Source organism: Ilyonectria robusta (genome assembly GCF_021365365.1).
Source record: "Ilyonectria robusta strain PMI_751 chromosome Unknown BGZ61scaffold_3, whole genome shotgun sequence".
Lineage (NCBI taxonomy): Eukaryota > Fungi > Ascomycota > Sordariomycetes > Hypocreales > Nectriaceae > Ilyonectria > Ilyonectria robusta.
The window spans coordinates 801281-816419 of record NW_025764437.1 but is presented as its reverse complement, the minus strand read 5'-3'; the positions used below and the strand labels follow the sequence as shown (position 1 = coordinate 816419).

Below are 15139 nucleotides of genomic sequence, written 5' to 3'. Positions count from 1 at the left end.
TGCCGTCTTAGACACTCTGCTGGATATTCCCAGACCATCTTCCCCCTCTATTTGGGATGACCCCCGATGTAGTCAATCGAGTGTACACTCTGTCATTCGTATGAGTGTTGAACGCTTGAGTGATGGTGATCTGGTGGCGAATTTTGAGCAATCGTTAATATCGGACATCTAGTCTCGAAGAGCGTACCGTGGGCAGTATCTATCTACCTTGAGTACTTAACTCACCACGCCTACTTGCCTACCTATATATAGTAGCTATCTAAGTATCTACGTGCAGTAGTTATTACTTGATATTGAGTTACTATGCCATCGTCGCACAAGCCTCGGTGAAATGATAGTGAGCATTTCGGGTTAAGAAAGAAACTTGATAAACGTGAATTGCTCTGACCTGATAAGCTGCCTTTGTTTGGGAACCATGCTGCATTATTCGTCTAAGCCATACTAGTACTTTGCGCAATCGTGACTCCCACGTTTGCAAAAGCTATTCCAGGGACAGCGTCTTATGCCGACAATAAAATACTTCATATTATTCGGCCGGCCCACAAATTTTGCGACACTTCTCTTCATGCCATCAGCCGTCGCCCAACGATTTCTCACCACTCCCGCCTGATTGTTGATGGACCTCGGCTCGTTCATGAAGCTTCTTTCACTCGCGCATCTCCATTTCCAGTCGTATGGAGATCGGCAGCCGCCCAGCTGCTTGTAAACATCGAGAACGACAGTCCAACCCTGCCCCTGCTCTAGCCTAGTGATCTGGACTGAGTAGTCCGTGAGACACATGGGACATGATTCTGTGGTAGTTTCGCAAGGAACTAAGGGCACGTCAAGGCTATGACTCCTGAGCTTCCCCGCTTTCCAATCGTATAAGGTGGAACTGTCGTCAGTCGCATGAACGTGGTTGCAAATGGTTATGTCGGATTGTTCCATGAACCGACGCAAGCTACCTCCTCTGCCCTGAGAGCCTTTGATGGTGTATGTGACTAGGATAAAAAGCTCGTCTTCCAAGATTCGTCCTCTTCGGACGACTTGCATGTGAACACCACTTGGACTTGTAGTATTCGATTGCCTCTCTAGCTTTGAGAGAGGCAATCCATGCGCAGGTCCATAGAGGTGGCAATTAATGAATAGCCGGGCTGCGCAGAATTTCAGTTGGTCAATGCCACACAACGTTACCTGTTGGTAATTCCAATCCTTGCAGGGTTTGTAGGACAATCGTGCTGACCCAGATATCCCCCAATTTGTACTCCATGAATGCAAAACAGTACAAGTATGGCAGAAGAAGAGATTGGCGACATCCTTCTCAAGAAGCTGCAGAAACTCCTCTCTGTCCTTCCTAGTGACGAGCGAAGGATAAAGCGGAGGATACTTATTGGCATCGAAATGAACTGGGTAGATTGAGCGACAGGTCAAGGCGAATGCCATTCGAGATGCGTTTGTGAGATGATCATCGATCATGATAAGAATCTCCATGGGCATCCTATCCAGCTTCGACTCGGGGTTGAATCTCTTGCCAGAGCTTTGCGTGTGTCCTATTGAACCAGAGTGCGCCGACTCATATTCTGAGGTGCTTGTCGAATCGTACGTCTCCCAATCACTATCGAGCGGGTTTATTAGCGTCTTGATGAAATAGGATTCTTGGATAGCATGTTCTGACCTTTCTGCTGAACCGCACCCTTCGCCAACGCTATACATCTCTCGGTCTGCATCAAATCTTTGATAGGTCCAATGCCGCTTGAGGCGACGAAACCAGCCTCGAACGTCAAGTGCGAGCATGGTGCTAAGATGAAGATCGAAAGGTGTAATTGAACTCGAGTGGGCAAAGGTTTCCAAGCACTATTAATATTCGGTCAAGGTGATATCAAGGTTCTTCTGTGAGTTGTGTGTGCTGATTGTGACATTAACACATGGGCCAAATCATAAACTCAAACAGTATGGTTTGTCCACAATGAGGATTTGAATAGGCTTGAAGCTTTATACTTTATACGAACCATGGTGCACTAAAGGTTAGACTCGCCTAGACGCCTCTGATTCGCTGTTGCGTGGCAATTTCAGGTCAGCTAAAAAGTGGGGCAGAGTTACAGGTGAACAGGGGCCCGGCAAGTTCCGCGCAGCACTACTCTTGCGTGGCGTTGTTCGCGTTACGTGGCGGTGCAAAATCGGGTAAAATAACACATAATTGCTTTTTCCATGCGCTGCCCTTGTAAACCATGGATAAAAAAGCGGTGGATTGGTGAATTTCCCATAGCACTGGGTGGAAAATCGACTCCATTGGAGGATAAACCCGTGCAAGGACAAGAGAATCGAAGCTATGCGGGAAGAGATATGCGAGAAGGGATATACAGGCAGAGCTTCGATTGTTTCCCATCGATCCAATAAGTACTAGCCATCATGCTATGGATGACTACCTTAGCAAAAGTGCCAATGTATGCTGGAGTCGATAGAACCGAATCACTTTGGCTTCAGTAGTACAAATCATGGCTTAGTAAAAATACATGCCTGCGCCCACCCAAAGGCTGATGAAGGCTGTGGTGGCTGTGCGTCTGCGGTGCGTCTGCGGAAGCTGATGAAGATGATGGAAATGAATAAAAGAGACAAGATATTGGGATGCTGCTATGGATATCATCTAGCCAAACGATTCAAAAGGGAATGCCGCATCAATGGGCCAAAAATGTTGTTAATTGGGCATTCTGTAGATAATGGCTGCTGATGATCACGAACAGATTAATCTGCTGCCTCAAAATCCTCCCTATAATACGGCAAAACTGGCTGCTCATGTCGAGCCAACAGCCCTGGCTAAGACAGTATATCCCAAAGGAGACAACTGGCCGTGGGTTTCTCCCCGGGAATGCAAAAAGCTTCAATTTTCCCTGTTTTCTCCCCAAAAGACCTTGAATCCCTGGCACAGTGCCCCTCTTTACTCTTCTCTCCCAAAGCACGCAAAATGGTTAAACTTTTGGACTCATCGTGTGATTTATTGTTGTTGGTTCCATTCCTGTGTCCCGTATTTGCACTGAAACACAAGAATGTTGGCGTGAGGCTGAGCTGTTAAGCTGCATCCGCTCTGGTGTCTGGGCGAGCCACTGCTAAACACCTGTCATAAGATCTCAACTAATCCCCGCAGCATGACAGTAGACTGCACTAAGCACGGGCTTTGTGTCTCCCAAACTTTCCTTCCGGCCGAAATCTCCACCACGATCTGGAGATCTCGCGTTAGCGAAAGCCTCATCGCTTAAGTAGTGATTAGAGAGCAGGAACGAGCGGCGCATGAGCTTAATTTTGCCGGCGCTATCCTGGCACATTGGCCCTCCGTAATGTTGAGCTTGTTAGGTTGAAGGGTGGGGAAGTGTTAAGATGGAGAAGTTGAATGACTTGTAGGCAAAGGGCTTTTTGGCACCTTCAGAGATCAAGGTAACGCGGTATCTAAATCCCACAAAGTGGATTGGAGGCAAACAACATGCCTAGTACTAGACGATCTGGCAGTGGAGCCCAATATGGTTTGGTTGGCGTAGTTCAGCTTCCGATCGACCCTCCCTGCGTTTGCCACCCGTCTTGCTGACCGAGTTTGTCTCCAACCTTAACCATTCTTAAACATGATGTGGACCACGGTGGCGAGAAGGATATGATGGAGATCTCGCTTCTTAGACCTTATTCTGAATGGTCTTGGCTACACGCAGATGGAGATCCCTTAATCTCTTTCATGTATCCGCTCATACGCGTGAGTCTGTCGCCCTGCCATCCCGAACGATTAAATGTTCGTGACCGAGGAATGACACCACCAGTTGGAATTCGGATGTACATACATCAGCAGGCGTTGTGTAACAAGAGCTGCGGCAGTCTCCATCTAAATATAGTCTCAAGTTTTAGGATCTGGCTTTTATAGATGAAAGTCAACCATGACAGAAAGGGGAAGGCCTCCTTATTATGACCTAATGGATCAGGAAGGGCTCCCCCGGAATGGTAAGCTCGATCTTCATAGCTGAAGTGAGCCAGTTGGACTGGAATGCGGGAATCGCATTGCTTTCAGCTGACCATTAAGGAATGTGGCACTGAACTTTCTGAACCTGGTTGGAAGGGATAGTCTGTCATATATTTAAATCGCAACCCTTGAACAGCGAGGCAAAGTCGCGCAACTCCAACACAGTAACCAACATATCGTACCGATTTTCATGCAATCATCCACTTGATCACCACCACGCATAATTGAGCCATCAATCTCGAACTTAGAATGAATTTACCAAGTTTTATTATATTCGTTTTTATTGCAGGGATCATAGCTAGTCCTGTGCCTGCGAAGTCAACCCCTCCAGTTGTGACGAAAGTAGCGACTCCAAAATGCACCGGGGTGAGTGATCCATCCTGAATATCGATTTTCGGGCTATATGCACTCAGGCTCACACTTTGACGCAGAAAAACGAAGTGTGGTCAGACTGTGGAACAGCGTGTCCACCAACTTGTACCACACCTCCCAATACGATGTGCATAGACATGTGTCAATCAGGTTGCTTCTGCAAAAGTGGCTACGTCCGAAATGTAAGTTGTAATTCATTTGAAACCTAGGACTTATTTACTAACTCGACATAGAAATCGGGAGGAACCTGTATACCTCAGTCAAAGTGTTGATTTGTAGAGCCTACTTCCTAGCTGAAGGTACCCTAAATAAACGTATTCAAGAAATAATCGAGGGTGTATTGCTTGTTGTTTAAGAGAAAGTGGAAATGATCACTGCATAGCTCGCGGTCCCCAAATCATGATAGAGTAGATCAAATCCGCCTCGGGTACTCCCGGCGTATTCTTTCCCAGTAGTGTTAAAGAAACGCATGCTGACGCCGTAGTGGCCCAGTCATTCACGTCAGCTTGTGCCATTTCAGGATAATGTCTCTTACTAAAAATGGGGTCGTTGAGCGGTGTGACATGGTAAACTTCTAGTGAATGATGTAGTTAGCCAAGGAGGGAAGTCGGGTCATGAGGAAACCACCTCGTACATCACATCCGCGTCATGACGTATTCTTGGGGTCTTGGCTCTTATTTCTATACGAAGATCTGCGGGAAAATGTCTAACTCAGTCGGCCCGATCCATTCCATCCACACGCTCAATGGAATGCCGCCGCCAACGAGGGTGCGGCAAATGCGGTAACGTCTCACATCCAGTGGTCAACACGCACTGAAAAGGCTCTAAATGTGCACTAAGTTCACTAGTTTTGTCTTAATACGAGTGCCCATTTATCTCTTTATTTCTTCTTAAAAATGTCAACGAGAAATCCTTTACACACGTGGGACTCTTCTATCGTAACGAAACGTTACACATGTATCCTCTTCTCGATTTTTCTCGCAAGGGGCTTCAATATCTGGAAGGGACCGAATGATTTCGTGTGTGCAGTCAAAGTTATGCCTGGATACTCTTGGTTTTAATTTATGGTATTTGTCTTGAAGACCTAGCTCTAACCAAGACAATGACAAGGGAGGAGAGTACAAATGTGTTCACTCGGGCGGCTTGGGATGATCCGTCCTAAGACATAAATGTAGATCACTTTTGGAAAATACGACTGAAATGACCAATTAAAACACGTCTTCTGTCCATTTGACCCCCGTGAATACGAACCCTCCAAGGTGAGGGTGAAGGGTGGTTGTGATATATATAGGCGTCCACCCACTCGCCCAACCAGCCTTTCTCCTCATCTCAATCAGTTCTCTACTTGATCACTTTGTCCGAAAGTCTGCAATCACTCGAAGGTAGTGATCGTTTCGACAACCCATTATCTACCACTGTACTGCGACGCCTTACTTCACCAACACCTGCGAACTTCACAATGAAGCTATCATCTGTGATATTTCTTTTCGTCACTGCAGTCGTGGCCAGCCCCCTGCAGGAGAAACCGACCAAATGCCCAGTAAATGAACAATTACCGATCCCATGCTAGGCTACGCCCACAGCGGCTGATGCTTTTTATAGAAAAACCAAGTGTACACCGAGTGCGGGACAGCATGTCCTCTCCGGTGCGGTCAGCCTCCGCCTGAGGCTTGCACAATGCAATGCGTTATAGGATGTCAGTGCAAACCAGGTTTCCTGCTCAACAGTGTGAGTGAAATATGATGAAAGTCTACATGAAAACTATAAACCTAACATGATGATAGTCTGGATCCTGTGTGGCGCCATCTTGCTGTTAGTACACATGGGTAAGCTACTGTTCAGCGAGAGGTCCTATAAGTCGAGCCTTGTGAATCTCATATCTATTTCTTCTTCAAGAAGCAGACATAACCAACGCTTGTTTCTTAATATTATGAGCCTTATGGGCTTCGATCAATTTATATTTTTGTTTCCTTGATAACTGCGTTCATTGTCCTAATAGCTATAGTAAATGACCAGAATTCCCCATTAGAGAGCAACATATATTGATGTTCTAAGCAAGAAAATATGCCTCGAAATATAAGTTAAATACTCTTCTTCTTTTCAGCGGCATTAGGATAGATTGTAAAATTGAGAAGAGCAATGAATCTCTAGGTAGTCCACTTACTTGTGCGCAATCCATCCTTGACCTTTGCCTTCCGGTCGTTGTAACGGTTTGAAATACCAAAACCATAGCCTTAAACACGTAGAGCCCTAAATTTAGGCACCACTAAGTCCGTTTCTCGGAATTTCCTTGAGTGGGATGCGGATGAATCGCTCACAATAGTATCTTGATCCCGCGGCCATGAGATCCATCTTGTCCAAGCCATCATTTCGAGTTTACTCAGAGTATCCACAACCTCCAATGGTTAAGACTTGGTTGCCTCACATCATGCGGACGGCATGAAACGGAAGTGCTTCCACTTTTGTCCAAGCTCCGGGGTGCTTCGGAGATGTATGAGTGATCGACAGGGTTTATCTCCGCCCAACAGCACCTCCCAACCGCGGGCGTCTTTCGCAGACAGGGAAAGCGATGGTAAAAATGACTCATCTCGTTTCAAGGCCTCTACACCTCTCGTGGCTGATTCTTCCTTTATTTGAACTCCGTCCATAAATCAGCTTTCACGACGATGGGACCACTTCCCGAGAGACATTGTAGATTTCGCTCCAGTGCAGGTAGCTTCCTATTCCCGCTGCTGAAAGTCGATAGCTCCAACACCAACAGGCCAGTGTATTCACACCTGGCCGACATGGGATGTCATATAAATGGCCCAGAGCATCCCTCTAGACCAGCAGCGGGGCTCATCCTTGTTTGTAAACTCCTTCAATTCAATACTCAAATCGAGGTTCACTAGATGTTCCTTTCGAAAGCATCCATCTCACCTCAACGTGAAACTCCGTTCTATTCTATTAGTTGCGTTCACCGCAGGCGTCTCCACCGCTAGAAAATGTTTCAAGATTTCGGTTATAGCAGTGGGGTTAAGAATTCGTGTTAAAAGGAAGTAAACGATGTATTGGACTATGTATTTGAAAGTCTTGTCATAAAACGGAGCAATATGAGGACTCTTATAGAGATCGATCGATTACACACAGAAACTGCGGAAACTTTGTTTCTCAGTAGTTTAAGCTCTAATACGGGTGCAGATTCTACTCTCTGTCAGAGAGTTTAGCAGAAGCACCTCCATACCTGATGCATGTTAGAATTGGGAATCACTCAATCAAGAAAGATGCATCAGCGTGGAGACGTCGAAACTTGATGCCCTGGCTGAACAGAGGGGATGCGGTCCCAATTTCCACAAAGGGCACGACTCGGCCCATTTTATTTCTTCTTCCGCTTAGTATGATCCCCCATCTTATTTAGAAATTAGGGTGACTAGGACGCTGTTCGTTCAGGTGGTCGGGCGTGACTAGTGCTATGGCTAATTGGTCTCGAGCTCCTTAAGCAGCCAAATGTTCAGCCGCGATACGTTAGCTTCCAGCCCTGCACAATACATATTACTCGAACAAAACTTCATGGCTGGAATAAGCGCGCCTTCTATCAAAAATAACCGCGTGGCTTAAGATTAAAATAGGTGTTTGCTTCTCACCAATACCGTACCATTGATTTTGCCATACTAACCTTACAACCACAGCTAGGTGCACCTCACAGTAACATTTCAACCTCCAGCGTATCAGCATCTTCACCAATATATCGCCTAGACTCCGATAGCACTTATCGAAGTCTTTTTTTCTTCTTCTTATTTAAGAATCTGAATTTTAATTCTGGTGAATGTCACGACACGCGTTGGGAACGCCTACAATCAGCTGCCAAGGCAAGGCATATTTGGTCGTGGTTCGCCACGAGGCAAAATGCATCCGCAGGCAATCTACCAGGCACCGAGGATGAGTAAAGCCACTCAACGCCGCATCGCTAACGCAAATTTGTTGATCTTAACAACATACATCCCGGTGTATGTAAGATAAAGCGTGTCCACAATACAACATGGCCTCCCAAAACGAGTTGACTCAGGACCATGTTCTTCTCGGAGATCTAGACATCTCGTTCAGACGCACAGTTCGGGTGCCCGATGATCAGCAACTATCTCAGCTACCTCCTAACATCGGGAAGTTTCCGCTCTTTCCAAGTCAAGGACTATGCCGACAAGATGCCCCGAGAAATGGTGGATAAGGGTGGCCTGTTCATTCCTCTGTCCCGTAAGCTATGTTTCCAAAGTCGCTTTCGAAGCGACCTTCTGCTAACCCGGGATTAAGAGAGAGAGGCTATGTAGATCAACTTCAAGTCCAAGAAGCGCTATGCGATAAAGATCAATGTCGGAGGCGTTAACGCCATTTCGGGAGAACCAGTAGTCGAGAATGCAGCCACGACCTTACGAAGGAGACAGAAACTAAGCCAGAACAAGCCGATCCAGGACTATGTCGTTGTGCCTGACCAGAAGTGGCTCGATGGAATTGCCAACAGTACTGGCCAGGTCCGACAATTTGTAGCCATGTCGATGGGGTCGGGACATTCAATCGAGGCCCAGGTCACTGGACAAGATGTCGTTGGTGGCATACAAGTTGAGATCACTCCCGAAAAGGAAACGCGAAAGGACACAATCTTTGTGAAGATGCCCAACAGTAAAATCTACACCATTTCAGTAAACCTGAGTGGACCTCTGCAAGGTTTACTGGCAGCATTGTACGAACGGGATCCAGGTATCCACAAGTTACCGGCGTGGAACATTATCTTTGGCGGTAGGAAACTGTCAGGTTCGTGATGCCAATGTCTGAGTGAATAGAGATGTGCTGACTCTTCTCCACTACTAGATCATGAAATACTCCAAGAGCGTGGAGTCCAAGATGTAAGGAGACTGTTTGTTCCAGTTTTGGGTCACGTACTGATATACCTGGCAGGGCTCAACAGTAGACCTAGTCCTGAAGCTTCAAGGCGGCATGAAGATCTACGTCAAAACCTTGACCGGAAAGACCCTCACGATAGAAATAGAGCCGACTCAGCTTATTGAAGATCTCAAGTTCAAGATCCAGGACACAGAAGGAATCCCCGTTGACCAGCAGAGATTGATATTTTTGGGAAAGCAGCCAACAGACCATCATACTTGTGAGGAATTCGGCATTGGGCAAGTTAGTCATGGTCTCCGAGATTCGACTTATGTTTCTGGTTCGATGGCTGACATCATATTTAACCTACTAGGATGCAACCCTACACTTAGTCCTACGACTCCGTGGTGGTTATGTTGCGCCTCAGGCCAGTGACAGCCATGGCAATGCTTCAAAGGCGGACGGCGCCGGTGCTGAGCCAGAAATGAACTTGGCGCCAGGCGGCCTCATCAAGCAAAACATCGTCGAGGATCCACTGCGAGGCACGGAGGCTCGTTGGGATACTACCAAGACTGTGACTTTCAACGTCCAGATTCTCAACACTTCGTCCTTTTCTCGCATTACTGGACAACCAGCGCCGGAGACACCGATCGATGCTACGTCATATGCCGCTCTTGGCTACCCTTTTCACTTTATGGAGGAGGGCGATACCACAGTTTCCGGAAACTTCGATGGTGTCAAATCAGTCGCTACCATTGACGGTAAACATGATGGTGTCATCGAGACCAAAGTGAAGCCAATCAAACAGTCCTCTGCGATTGCAGTATCGTCGAGCAAAATTCCTCCGCAAGCATCACCGGCTACCTACATTCCAGTGCACGCTACCTTGGGGCCGAATTTCTTCGACGCTACTGGCCCCCGAACCCCGTTTCGGCCAGCCGAAGACCTGGAGGCAGAACTAGGCAGAGTTTCTTTAGTCTCTTTTACCTAGGAGGTTTCAACAGCTCAATTTGAGTGGTGGAACTTCGTAAAGAGAAAGCCAAGCGAGTGTGGAGTGCGATTTCTGATGATCTGAGGCACTGTGGGGATGTGTCATTTCCTAAGAAATGACGCCCTCGGATGGTATCGTGAAGTTCAGGGTGCGAAATCGAGAAAACACGATTTATCCCTACCAGATTGTTGCCAAGAATGATGTTATATTCGACAGGTCATTATGCATTTCCATGTTCGTATTCCTACAGTAGTATCTCGGCATGCGACGTGATTCGCTAAGAACCCTGGACCTGCATGAACCGTTCCTTACTGTCGGGAGCCGTTCCCAACTGTCGGGTGCCGTTCCCAACTGTCGGGTGCCGTTCCATCCTGTCGGGTGCGAGTTCAGACGTCAGCAATTCGTCTGGGAATGCTTGAAAAATGACCCTTCAACCCGAAAAACAATGCAAATATTTCCTTGCCATAATTAGCGCAATAGCTGAGGCAAATCTCAAGCTCGCAACAAGCGCCATTTCCGGGACTAGAGCGGGCTCATGGTGCTCCCACTTTCCCAAGCCGCGTGGCCGCTTTGCGATAGTGGCTGCAGAACCCTGTTTTGGACGAACTCCATCCCCTGTAATTCGCCTGTGGGCCGCTGAAATGTCGTTACCGGGTTTTCGGAATCAGCGTCCGCCGCTTCTTGGCGTGCGACGGTTCCCTGATTGAAACAATGGATAACGGGTAATGGCCGGTTGGCTCGTCCGACGTCATTTCTGAGATGAATTCCATGTATTGCTAAAGAAATAACTAATTTTGGGTATACTCGTCACTGCAACGCTGAAGCACCGGACATTGGAAACGCCCCCCTTACTCAAACACCACGGGAGCTTCAAGGCTCGCTGACCCCGTCCAGTTTCATAGAATCACTGCGGCCAATCAACGCCCTATTCAGTATCCCGCGTCGAGGTGGATTCGGCCCTACGCCCGGTCTCGCGGAGGATCTTGGCTTCCTCCAACGCTTCCCGTTTCGCGAACTCGTCGAGCAGTTTATGAGCCGTTTCCAAGGGCAAATCAGCAATCATGGCACTCAGATGCTAGGAAGGAACAAGTTAGTCATGCTTACACGCAGTGAGGCGAAGGGGCGAGTTCGGCGGCCCGAGGTAACATACCGGAGGGAACACATCGGAAGGATGATACTTGAACTCCTCCATCATTCGGTTCAGCCGAAGCACCTGCTTCCACGGCACAACAGTGTCGCCAATCAGGAAAGTCGGGAAGCGAGATAGGGCGAGCTCCTCTAGGATCCAGCGGCGCTGAAAGTACTGCCGGGTCATGAAGTCGTTGCAGCCGACCCAGTGCGGCATCAAGAACGGTATCTCGCCGCCGGCTCCCTCGGCCCATATGTGCGTTATCGATGCTGCCCACCTGTGCGTTGGTGAGTAATCCTGCGGGTGCTTCTCCCGGTCACCAGGGTCTCCCCAGTGAGCCGGCATGGCATCCTCGATCTCAGCCAAAGTCGCCATCGCGACATCGGTATGCTCCGTCTTCTCGCCCAGCCAGCCGACCACGAGCTCGGCCGAGCTGTATATCTGCCTCATCTCGACGAGCTGCTTCGACTTCTCAAAGTCGTCGTGCTGGTTGACGCAGAGAAGATCGACCCATACTCGCAGGGCCCTCGGTCGGTCAACATCAACACCATCCTTGTTCGTGCTCAAGCCGAAGAGTTGCCTTAGCCACCGGGGCGCACCATGCGGCCGCCTGGCCGGCGTTCGCTGGAAGCGCTGCGAGATGGTTGGGTAGAAGACGGCGCGTACATGCTTCAATGCTTGCGAGATGTGTGTCGGGATGCTGACGGCGCGGCCCCCGACGACGATCTTGTCGGTTTCGGATGCGTCTCCATATAGAGAGGAGAGGGCTATGTACTCGAGGTCTTCGGTGAGGCGGAGGGTAACGAGTCGGCATTCGACGGTATCGGTGATGTTGCGAGCCGAGTGTATCTCGAGCAGCCGGATCTCTCGCTTCAACGGGTCAAGACGCCTGTAAGTGAGGCCCATTGTCCAGTCATTCGGTCCGACGGTGGCGACGGTGACCAAGACTGCAGCTGCGGGACTCTGCTGAGAGGAGCAGGGGTTCAAAGTCAAGATGCTGCGAACTGCATCTGCATCACTAGGGCCAACACAATAGAACCAGATGTCAGCAAATGGTCGGGGTGTCGGCATTTACATATTGTACCCGCAAGTGCCCCCCAGCTCGCCCAACGCGTGCGTCTTCGGGCAGGCATGGCGTTATCGGAAGCGCTAGGGCACGCAGCTGAGCATTCCAGACCACATGGATCCGGAACTTGCTTTTTCTTATACCGTCTATGCAATGTGGGCTTCAAACAAGGCGGCGAGCGAGCGCTACGTACCCGCCGGGTATCTCCTTGCCGTGTTGGTAGAATTCAGGGTGGTGTGTGAGGTGTCACCCCTAACCTCATGAGAGCTTAGCACCGCCGCTGGTATGAAAGTAAATTAGTTGGATGGACCCTTGTTGCCTGCCAGTTCCGCCACTTCAGAGTCTAGGCTGGTGATCTTTGTTATCTTTTGGAGTAGTGGCCATTTAGCGTTCCCACAACGTCGTCTAGCCACGCTTCCAGACTAGTTGGGAATGAAGAGCCCTGAACTCCTGCGCCCCCTTTCCCCGTGTTTGTTTCTGGCCAGACCCACCGCTCGCTTTCGGGCGTCGCTGAAAGCGTCTTGGAGCTGAACTCTCTTCCTCATGACTGTGCTAGAAGTGGCGCGAACAAAGGAATATGAAACCCCAGCCTTAGTGCTACTACGTAGCGAGGCAGCCCAAGAATAAGCCATGACTCCTGGGCAATACGGTGGTACCTTATTGTCCTGGCAAGAGACGTCTAACTTCTAGGTCGCAGAAGAGTCGTCGTCTAATTTATTACCTCGTTCTCTAGCCGCGGGCGTGCTATCCTGCATCTGGCTGACCACCGTTGGTTCCACACGCTATAACGTGGGCTGTCCTGTATGTCGGCAGTGCAACAAGAACCAACATCCCTGCGATGCGAATACACTACGACTGGTCAGCCGTGGCCTTGCATTTGGCAAGTGGATCGCCGCGCGCTTGAACGATGACGAAGACGACTCTTGTCGATGTGCGCGCATATGTAGGAACCTTCGAATGATGTGAGTTGGCAGACTTCAACCACAGGTTCCAACCAATAGCACAGGCTTCACATTGCATCCTTTACTGTACAGATGATGAGCCCATCGGCCAAGAAGCTAGATTAGGTATGAAGCCATTCATATCCACCTTCATTTGAGCCGAGTCGCCCGTTCATGACCTAAGGTCGCCCACCGTTCCCTTCGTAGTACAACGTAGCACGTCCACCTACTTCTTTGTCCTGGTTCTCACAAAGAAACAAGGGGTCCCCGGTCTGGTACGTTTCACTCGTCATTTAGCCTACAGTACATAGTATCCCCGTGCAACCTTTTTGTTGCTTTTTCCAGTTCTTTCCTACTTCCCCAGTTCTTTCATCCCTTCAGCCCAGTCTGTATTCAGTAAAATGCTTCACTCGCGGGGTCACGCTACCACTTCGGCGTGGCACAGAATATACAGTTCCCTCAGTGGAATCTTCTTTCGAAACTCAATCCGACTCGAGGATGATGTGAACAAGGAGCCGAAACGTCTGGCTTCTGTTGTCGGGCCGATCTGTGCGCAAATGCTTGCGCAATTACGTTACCCAGGAGCCCCGCAGCTGAAAGGCGAGGCCGTTGAGGCTTTGCTAGAGTACATGTACACGAGGGCCGTTGAGATCGGCGTGCCCCTGGACACCCCAATATCCTCCAAGGGATTTCGACTGGGTTATGCTGAAGGATTGGTAGGTCAAAGCGACAGGTTTCTTGAAGATCGTGATTGTTAACGTCAAGCAGCTTGCCCATCCTGGTCACCCAGTTGAAGTCCAGGGTTATGTCGGTCTGTTCACCTGGCTCGTCGTTCAGTACGATGACATAGTCGGTCAGAGCAACGAGATGGTAGAGGAGGCGCTCCTTTTCCACCAGCGATTTTTTCGAGGCGAAGCCCAACCGAATAACCTTCTCGAGGGTATCGCAGGGTTGATCCGAGAGGCCCATGATCATTTTGATCCCGTCCTGGCAAACATGTTACAGATCTCCGTCCTCAAGTTTCTGACAAGCAACTTGTTGGAGCGACACGATGGGTTCCAAAATATGTCCGTCACCAGAGCGGGGAAGAAGTTTCCAGACTTTTATAGAGATATGTCAGGCATGGACCAAGCATATGCCGTGTTCTGTTATCCCAAAGCGCTCTATCCCGACGTTGGGGCCTTCTTGGAGGCGATCCCAGATATGGCAAACTTTATCAACATTTCCAACGATGTTTTATCGTGAGTACCCCCCGCTCAGGCAGTGATCAGCCGCTAATATTCGATAGTTTCTACAAGGAGGAACTCGGTGGCGATACGAGAAATTATATCCACAACCGTGCCACATGCAGTGGAAAGCCAGTGCTTACGGTAGTAGAGGAGGTGAACAAGGAGACGATAGAGTCTGCTCGACGCGTTGAGAAAATTCTCAAGGGCAGGGGTATATACGAGAAGTCTTGGAACGACAGTATTAGAGGTTACATGGCGATGCACACGACAAACCCCAGGTACAAGCTTACCGACCTAGGGATAGGTGAGGAGCATCCACTCGCTCCATTTGAGCATAAGATCGGCCAGTTCTTTGAGCGGGTGAACAAGTGATTTATTTAATTTTACGACATGAAATGATGTACACAAGGCATACAGGGTACACAGGGCGGCTACATTCATTATTCTACTGGCTTTGCCGGAGTTGCAAGATTCCAAGGAGGACAGCCACAACAATTACACACACAGACAATACAGTCACAAATAGAAACCATATGTTTATTTTTTCCTTGCGTTGATTAATTTTATTTGCATGAACTCAG

General features: G+C 48.8%; 6 protein-coding genes across 6 annotated transcripts; 4 read left to right on the top strand and 2 right to left on the bottom strand.

The window, feature by feature from the left end:
* Nucleotides 1-441: 441 nt before the first annotated feature.
* BGZ61DRAFT_473242 (uncharacterized protein) lies at nt 442-1773 on the bottom strand (the record flags this gene model as incomplete). The annotated part of the gene is made up of 2 exons (XM_046248437.1): nt 442-1594; nt 1655-1773. 2 exons carry the CDS (start codon nt 1771-1773, stop codon nt 442-444), a joined length of 1272 nt encoding a protein of 423 aa, XP_046109303.1.
* A 2361-nt stretch (nt 1774-4134) lies between these two features.
* On the top strand, nt 4135-4982 carry BGZ61DRAFT_442669 (uncharacterized protein). The gene is made up of 3 exons (XM_046244773.1): nt 4135-4342; nt 4408-4530; nt 4582-4982. The coding sequence occupies exons 1-3, from the start codon at nt 4226-4228 to the stop codon at nt 4618-4620; spliced, it is 279 nt and encodes a 92-aa protein (XP_046109302.1). The 5' UTR covers nt 4135-4225; the 3' UTR covers nt 4621-4982.
* Nucleotides 4983-5600: 618 nt separating this feature from the next.
* BGZ61DRAFT_442666 (cysteine-rich/TIL venom protein 2 precursor) lies at nt 5601-6528 on the top strand. Its single transcript, XM_046244772.1, has 3 exons — nt 5601-5888; nt 5951-6076; nt 6133-6528. Exons 1-3 carry the CDS (start codon nt 5808-5810, stop codon nt 6163-6165), a joined length of 240 nt encoding a protein of 79 aa, XP_046109301.1. The 5' UTR covers nt 5601-5807; the 3' UTR covers nt 6166-6528.
* A 1838-nt stretch (nt 6529-8366) lies between these two features.
* BGZ61DRAFT_503188 (uncharacterized protein) lies at nt 8367-10193 on the top strand (the record flags this gene model as incomplete). Its single annotated transcript, XM_046251762.1, has 4 exons — nt 8367-8544; nt 8702-9001; nt 9297-9505; nt 9576-10193. The coding sequence occupies 4 exons, from the start codon at nt 8367-8369 to the stop codon at nt 10191-10193; spliced, it is 1305 nt and encodes a 434-aa protein (XP_046109300.1).
* Nucleotides 10194-10875: 682 nt separating this feature from the next.
* On the bottom strand, nt 10876-12560 carry BGZ61DRAFT_442662 (heterokaryon incompatibility protein). Its single transcript, XM_046244771.1, has 2 exons — nt 11344-12560; nt 10876-11268 (listed from the first exon to the last, which is right to left on the bottom strand). Exons 1-2 carry the CDS (start codon nt 12391-12393, stop codon nt 11119-11121), a joined length of 1200 nt encoding a protein of 399 aa, XP_046109299.1. The 5' UTR covers nt 12394-12560; the 3' UTR covers nt 10876-11118.
* A 1100-nt stretch (nt 12561-13660) lies between these two features.
* On the top strand, nt 13661-15076 carry BGZ61DRAFT_442657 (longiborneol synthase). Its single transcript, XM_046244770.1, has 3 exons — nt 13661-14045; nt 14098-14570; nt 14618-15076. Exons 1-3 carry the CDS (start codon nt 13731-13733, stop codon nt 14928-14930), a joined length of 1101 nt encoding a protein of 366 aa, XP_046109298.1. The 5' UTR covers nt 13661-13730; the 3' UTR covers nt 14931-15076.
* Nucleotides 15077-15139: the final 63 nt, after the last annotated feature.

Bases quoted from the DNA above. Each gene is read 5' to 3' on its own strand.
- BGZ61DRAFT_442669 (XM_046244773.1), top strand. From the start codon at position 4,226: ATGAATTTACCAAGTTTTATTATATTCGTTTTTATTGCAGGGATCATA. The intron at 4,343-4,407 runs GTGAGTGATCCA...ACTTTGACGCAG, and splicing joins CGACTCCAAAATGCACCGGG to AAAAACGAAGTGTGGTCAGA. The intron at 4,531-4,581 runs GTAAGTTGTAAT...AACTCGACATAG, and splicing joins AAAGTGGCTACGTCCGAAAT to AAATCGGGAGGAACCTGTAT.
- BGZ61DRAFT_442657 (XM_046244770.1), top strand. From the start codon at position 13,731: ATGCTTCACTCGCGGGGTCACGCTACCACTTCGGCGTGGCACAGAATA. The intron at 14,046-14,097 runs GTAGGTCAAAGC...AACGTCAAGCAG, and splicing joins TGGGTTATGCTGAAGGATTG to CTTGCCCATCCTGGTCACCC. The intron at 14,571-14,617 runs GTGAGTACCCCC...AATATTCGATAG, and splicing joins ATTTCCAACGATGTTTTATC to TTTCTACAAGGAGGAACTCG.
- BGZ61DRAFT_442666 (XM_046244772.1), top strand. From the start codon at position 5,808: ATGAAGCTATCATCTGTGATATTTCTTTTCGTCACTGCAGTCGTGGCC. The intron at 5,889-5,950 runs GTAAATGAACAA...TGCTTTTTATAG, and splicing joins AGAAACCGACCAAATGCCCA to AAAAACCAAGTGTACACCGA. The intron at 6,077-6,132 runs GTGAGTGAAATA...ACATGATGATAG, and splicing joins CAGGTTTCCTGCTCAACAGT to TCTGGATCCTGTGTGGCGCC.
- BGZ61DRAFT_442662 (XM_046244771.1), bottom strand. From the start codon at position 12,393: ATGCCGACACCCCGACCATTTGCTGACATCTGGTTCTATTGTGTTGGC. The intron at 11,269-11,343 runs GTATGTTACCTC...GTTCCTTCCTAG, and splicing joins CTTCCGATGTGTTCCCTCCG to CATCTGAGTGCCATGATTGC.